The sequence below is a fragment of the Meleagris gallopavo genome, chromosome 17, assembly GCF_000146605.3.
Source record: "Meleagris gallopavo isolate NT-WF06-2002-E0010 breed Aviagen turkey brand Nicholas breeding stock chromosome 17, Turkey_5.1, whole genome shotgun sequence".
Lineage (NCBI taxonomy): Eukaryota > Metazoa > Chordata > Aves > Galliformes > Phasianidae > Meleagris > Meleagris gallopavo.
This window is the reverse complement of record NC_015027.2, coordinates 6,068,807-6,075,634: the sequence shown is the minus strand read 5'-3', so window position 1 is coordinate 6,075,634 and position 6,828 is coordinate 6,068,807. Positions and strand designations below refer to the sequence as shown.

General features: G+C 44.8%; 2 protein-coding genes across 3 annotated transcripts in view; both read left to right on the top strand.

Moving 5' to 3' along the window:
* Window positions 1-3,620, top strand: part of PPP1CC (protein phosphatase 1 catalytic subunit gamma) — a 15,746-nt gene extending 12,126 nt beyond the window's left edge. Inside the window, exons 4-7 of the mRNA XM_010720170.3 lie at window positions 113-217; window positions 1,096-1,319; window positions 1,786-1,920; window positions 2,359-3,620. Coding sequence (XP_010718472.1) covers window positions 113-217; window positions 1,096-1,319; window positions 1,786-1,920; window positions 2,359-2,448 — 554 coding nt within the window. The 3' untranslated portion in view covers window positions 2,449-3,620. The remainder of the gene's footprint in view (window positions 1-112; window positions 218-1,095; window positions 1,320-1,785; window positions 1,921-2,358) is intronic.
* Window positions 3,621-6,099: 2,479 nt separating this feature from the next.
* The window catches only part of HVCN1 (hydrogen voltage gated channel 1), a 6,403-nt gene continuing 5,674 nt past the window's right edge, over window positions 6,100-6,828 (top strand). The window contains exon 1 of one of the 2 annotated variants that reach the window (XM_019621047.2): window positions 6,100-6,181. The gene's annotated coding sequence lies outside the window, so the exon portion shown is untranslated. Of the gene's footprint in view, window positions 6,182-6,207; window positions 6,336-6,828 lie in introns of those variants that run through there. The other variant, XM_019621048.2, reaches the window with a different exon arrangement.

Genomic DNA, 6,828 nt, shown 5'->3' with positions numbered 1-6,828 from the left:
TATAAACTTTATTGTTCACTTTTTTGCAAGTCTTACTTACAGGCAGCCATATTAGGTTTGTAGTTGTGTTAGGGAAGTATATTGACTTTCCTCCCTCCCCCATCTTTTTTAGGTAAGAGAAGATACAATATTAAGCTGTGGAAAACCTTCACAGATTGTTTTAACTGTTTACCAATTGCAGCAATTGTGGATGAGAAGATATTCTGCTGTCATGGAGGTGAGTTTTTAGTTGATACTTAAAAAAAATATAATACCCTGTAATACTGAAATATTGGCAATTTCATATTCATGATGTGTGCTTCTATTGCTGGAAAACATCATTTTGTGGGTTTTTTTTTGTCTTGGACCTCATTAATGAAGTTTTGAAACTTCAGGGATTTGTCTCTGCCTCGCTTTGTGTTGAGAGCTTGATTAGTGGTAGTGTTGTGAACTGCTGAGCTGGTAGTTCTGCCTGCTTTATTTTTAGTCAGGGGACATCTCTAGTACTGTCTCCTTTGGAATAAAGAGTTCCGAACGGTTTTTTGACTTGCATGACCAGAAGCTGTATAAACATTCTGAAAGCAATGTTTTAGTGCTTCATTTACACATTGGCCCCGTTATGCTGTATGATACTTGTTAATTACTTTGAAAAGCTGCACAGAGCATTTAAGCTGCAACATGTATATTATCACCTGCAAGTAATAACAGTTGCTTGAGAGGAATATCAGTAAAAAAAAATGGTATGAGATCTGATCCTGTATTCCATGTTATTCAGCCTGATCTTTAAAATAAACAGGCCTCGTGGCTTCTAGTATTAGTGCCTCTTAATAGCTCTTCTAACAGACAATTGCAGGTTATTAAAGTGAGATTGTTGTAATCCTTTACACATGGAAGTGGCTTTGCTCATCTTGCTCTCAGTATATCTTAGTGTCTTCTGTTAGAAAAGCTTTAAAAAAAAAAAAGCTGGATTGAAATGTTGGTTCACGTTGCCATTGGACCACACCAAATGTTGATGGTGGATCAGTCTGTGTCAGCTTTTTTCATCTTGAGCTGATTCCTCAATTTCACACTAAGTTGGAGTAAAATGTGAGCTGTGTACGTCTCAACTCCACACAGGTTTGTCACCAGACCTGCAGTCGATGGAACAGATCAGACGAATTATGCGCCCCACTGATGTACCTGACCAAGGTCTTCTTTGTGATCTCCTGTGGTCTGACCCTGACAAAGATGTCTTAGGATGGGGTGAAAACGACAGAGGAGTGTCCTTTACTTTTGGAGCTGAAGTGGTTGCTAAGTTTCTCCATAAACATGATTTGGATCTCATATGTAGAGCTCATCAGGTATTTTAATTTTGTGTGTTAAACTGTAGAATAATTGAAGTGGAAGGGACCTGAGGTGGTTATCTCCACACACATGTACTCAGCTTGGAGCAAAACAGTGTCAGACCAGACACACAGGATCTCATCCATCTGGCTTTTAAATATCTGTAAGGATGGAAGTTCCAGCATCTTGAAGCAACTTATCCACTGTTTAAAAACTTTTATAGTTAATTCTTAATACATTTGTGGTGTGGATCTGATATTTGAACAAGATAGCTTTGAATGTAGTAGAACTCTGGTGGCTTTTATTGTTGATGGACCTTGTTGCTAAACTGGAACTTGTGATGTTTTTCCAGTTTGGGGGTAAAAGTCTAGGACCTGTGCTCCTTGGCTGTAACTATTTCTTCAGCTGCTGATTCTGCTAGAGCTGCATTGTACTTTGTCTGGAAGAAATTGCCCGGTGTAATTTCTGCATTTCTCTCCATAGGTTGTGGAAGATGGATATGAGTTTTTTGCAAAAAGACAATTGGTAACTCTCTTTTCTGCCCCGAATTACTGTGGAGAATTTGATAATGCAGGTGCCATGATGAGTGTGGATGAAACCTTAATGTGTTCTTTTCAGGTATCGTATCTGACAATTTTACCTCCTAGTTATTGCAATCACACTTTAAATTTCCTCTTTTCCATTTATACTGTACCGTCACAAAACTGTAACACCTACCTCCAATAGATCTCTCAGGTATCAAATGTAGGCAGAGCTGTGTTTGCCCTTGTGGCTTTAAAAATGCGATAAGCTCTTACTGGTGTGAGTAGATGAACCATTTGACCCTGGGATTAAATCACCAGAGCAAAGCTATCAGCTGTCTTCCTGCTTCCATTGGCATGGGCTTTCTGGTCAGCTGCTCTAAGGCCTGCCAGAGCTCAGAGCAGAAAATCTATTTATTTCAGAGGCTTTTGAGCTGCCCAGATGATCTGCGTAAAACGCCTTACGCTAGCAAATGGGTTGTTGGGATGTAAGACTGCTGACAGTTTTCCTTAAAGACTGAACTGTCTCTTTCAGATTTTGAAACCCGCAGAGAAGAAGAAGCCCAACGCTAGCAGACCTGTAACACCTCCCAGGAGTATGATCACAAAGCAAGCAAAGAAATAGTCCACGTGGTACTGCCTTGCTGGGACTTGTATTATAATATATAACCTTCATTTTTAAACTGTAACGTGTACTGTTCAGCTTGCTCAAAATAGAACGTGTTTGTGGTTTCCCTTTTGATTTGATGAATGGCATTTGCTGGTTGTAACAGCAAATGAAGGACTTTTCTCCCTTCTAGGAAAAGAGTTTTAAACTTTCCTTTTGTTGGTGTTCCGGCTGTACACTCCAGCATTTATCCTGTCATTATGGGTAACTGTACAACTGACTTTCTCAATCTGTACAATGAGTAGTGTAAATGCTTGTTTTCTTCTTTAGGATCTAAAGAGGGCACTAGTGTGCTGTGAGAGTAGGAGTTTGTTACTGTTGGAGATTACATTCTGTTTATACAAACCACTGTGAACTTTTTTTTACGTTAAAATTTGTTTTAAAGGGATTGCTTTTCTTTTTATGTCTTGTCCTGTACACGTTGGTTTTATCGCTGTCAACATTAGAAATAACTTTCAACCTCCCTAGCATCACTGGTATGATGTATATTTAATGAAAACACACATCCCTGTCCTTTAAGTGACAACTAAAGCCATTATTTCAAGTGTTCGTGTCTTTCCTGAAGCCAAAGTCTGCATAGAAATCTGTATGTACACGACCCACCGCACTGAGCTGGCAGGGCTTTCCATTCTTGCCTTCCTCGTGGAGAGAAAAGGAAGTCTGGACTTGAAATGGCGAGTAGAAATGCTGTGCTGTTTGTTCTATTCACAGTAAAATTAAACACAATTTTGTACAGTTTCTGTATGTTCTATCAAACGGACTTCTTACAGTTGCATCAGTCCCATGGCAGCCGTGTCAGACAGCTGGAAGTTATGGAAACGGTTCCATGTCTGCCCGAATGGCTTTGTGCATTTTGGCCTAAAGACTTTGTTTTACGAAGACGCCCAGGAAACAGCTTGAAGAGCCAACCCGCGGCATTGATCAGCAGTTTATACAGATACCTCCTGGTATCTCATTTTTTAAAAACTGAGACTCTTTTTTGAACAGATGACAGTGTACAATACCATGTAGTGAAAATCGCTTATTAAATGAAGAAATTGTTAAATCTTCTCAGTGTCGGTTTATCACAGCGTATGCACTACTGCTATCAGAGGACATGACTTAGATAAATAAATCGTTCTGGAAACCCACACACTTCTGGTTTGGATTTGTCTGAGCTGCACACACTGGATCTGTGCCTCTGAATTCTTGATGAAGGAAGTCAGTGTGCTTTACCACTGCTGTTACTGTACCAAGGTTTGGTACGCATGCCAACTGCAGCAGTTTGCCATGGGAGGAAATACGTGAGGTGCAGTGTGGGCAGCTTGCCGTCCTGCCCTGCTGGTTTGTGTTCATCTCTCACCTGCTCCTGTGTGTGTTGTAGGCGTAGTGCAGGACGTGGAGGTGACTGGAGCGGTTTGTTGGTGTCAGGGCTGTGCTAGGGGCTGCGGCTGCTCGAGTCAGGGTGTTGCTCCATTTGGCTCTCAAATGTCTGCCCTGGGTCAGCTACCAGCTCTGGTCCGGCATCCTGCTAATCAGATCAGTTTCTGCTCCTTTCTCCTGGAGTGAGCTGAACTTTGTTGATGAGAACACAGTGGGCAGGACCCAGCTATTGATCTTCACATTTTTAAATGCACTGCTCAGCTAAATCAAAGCGTTTTCCTACTCGGATTTTTGCTTTCTAAAACCAATTAATCAAACTACCTCTGTAACTGTTCATGGCCCCATTAGATTAGGTGTTGGATTGGCTGGAAGAGGGCTTTCTCACAGATGTGCTTTCACCTCTTAAATCACATTTGTGGTTTTCTTGATAGCTTTATCATTTTTCTATCACCATGTAGAATAGTGGTGTGCATTGTTACTGATCTGGTGAATAGAGAACATATAGAACCAGTTCTCACTTGTATCTAAAGGAATGCATTAACCCATCTCTGCAGCAGCCTTCGTTGGTGCGTCACACCTTTTTCCTCTGACTGCAGCTCTGTCCTCAGATGTGGTTTTAGTGACACACATGCCTATTCTGGGCTCTGTTTTCTGCCTGACTGCATTCCCCAGGAGGCAGCTGCTGGGCTAAAGGAAATCCCAGAGCACATTGTGGTGGTGGGGAAGGTTCATGCCCTCTGTGTTGTCCCTGGTTTGCTTTAGGATTTGTCGACCCTGTGTTGTGAAGCTGCAATACTGTGAAATGAAGAAGAAAGCATTCATTTTGTGTGCAGTGCAGCGCAGGACGGACTAAAGGCACTCAGGCCATACAGGAGGCTACAGGAGTTTCAGTACTGTCTGCCCTGGTGTACACAGCATCCTTTAGATCCAAGTTTAATGCCCGAACAATGTGAATTGTTGAATGAGAAGTGGATATAAGAGAGAGCTTTTGGATGCAGCAGCATCAGGCCTGTGTCCTGCAAAGCAGCCAAAAGCACACGGGCTGGGGAAGGCTTCGGGGCAGGCAAGGCTGCAGTGCAGGTGCTGGAGATGGGCTGAGCTCCTTTGTGCTGTTGGCTCACACGGGGTTGTGCAAAGCGGTTCTTATTCAAAGCATTGGCTTGCAGAACGTGACGCTGAGCACGTTCTCTTTGGGGACCTTGGGGAGTGCATGTCTTTTTCTTTGTCAGATGCAGCCCAAGCTCTTCATTTCAGTATCCGCACTCTCTGCATGTTCCGCTTTGGGTGCAGGTGGCCAATGCTGAGCATCACCGCGCCTCCATCCACAGCAGTGAAACAGCCCAGAGGCTGCTGACCTCCTGCATGGGCTGCAGCAGCGCTAGGCTCCTGCTCTGTCCCAGTGCCTGCAGCCCGGGCACACCATCCCGACACCATCCCAGTGCGGGGAGGCTCATCCTGCAATTAACAAGGTTAAAAGCATTGTTACTATAAAAAGAAAACACTATGTACACTCATTACATATATATTTTCTAGAGTGACTGCCTTCAGCAAATGGATTAAAAATAACCAATCATAGAATGGTTGGAGTCAGAAAGGACCCCCGAAGGCCATCTGCTCCCACTGCCTGCAGTGCACAGGGACACCCACAGCTCCAGCAGTGCTCACAGCTCTGTCCCCTGACCGTGGCTGTCTGCAGGGATGGGGCACCACCACCTCTCTGTGCACCCTGTGCAGTGCCTCACTGCCCTCAGTGTAAAAACTTCCTCCTTGTACCCAATCTAAATCTCCCCTCTTTTAATTTGGTAGAATCAGTCAGCTGTGATGGGGGTGTGCTCTGGCAATAGAAGAACATGGGTGAGCTGACAGTAAATCCTCAAGAGCTGCTCTTAGCATTCTTGGCCTTGGAAAAGTTGTCCCCAAGCTGAGGAGCAACGACAATTTGCTCCAGCATGGATCAGAGTCGGTGGAGGCCCCGTTCCACAGTGAGAACGGAGTTGATGGCAGCCAGGAGCACAAGGTACTTCTCTGACCCACAGAGCTTAACCTGCATTCCCCATCCTGATGGCTGACTCAGTTCTCACACAGCACAGCAGCTGGCTGTGTTTTCACCTTAAATCCTGCACTCCTTACCGAGAACAGATTCGGGCTCTCACGAGGAAGCACTGCTGTCTGCAGTTTCAGTCCTGAGCTGCTGCCTTCTTCCATTTGCTAATTGCGTTGGTGTTCTGAGGGCCAGCTGAGACCAAATGCTTAAATGAGCCGGAAACGCCCAGGTTAAAGCTCCTCCTCCCTGCCTGCTGCAGGGTCTCACCTGTGCTGTTCTCTGCAAGTAGGTGCTGTGGGGAGGGGGCTCTGGGACTCTGCACTGGGCATTGCACGCACTACTTCCCCTTCACTCTGGGGAACGGGCTGAGGACAGGGCTGTGTGCTTGGGTTAAGGTTCCAGGAAAAGCGTTAGGCTCTCTAGGAGGAAAGAGAAACAGGTAAAAACAGAGAGCTTTTCTTTGGTGGAGCACTGAGGATATTTTGAGTTTGTTGCAGCGGAGACTCCTTCCTGATCCTTTTACATCTAAATTTGCTCGGTGCGCTTCCCAAAGCAGCTGTGTTTGAAAGATAGTGGGTTCCCAAAGCAAGTAGGGCCCCTAAAAATGGAGGTGGGTTAATCTGGCTTGGTTTCTCAGATTTACACCGTTGTAATCCTCCTGATCCCGACCTCCGTCTGCTCCGTGGGACTGATCCTCAGCAGCTGAGCTCTGGTCTCAGCGCTCGGGCTTCCTTTCCGTGCCCATCCTCGTGTCGGTTTCTTGCAAAACGAGCACGCAGCTGATTTTGCAAAAAAAGTTTAGGAAAACAAACCAAAAGTTAACATCCATTTGGTGTATCCTCTTCCTGCAGCTTCCGCTCATGGACGTCCATCGGGGCCAAACTGGGGGAAAAAAATGCTGCGAAAACGGAAAACGTCAGCAAGCAGGGAGC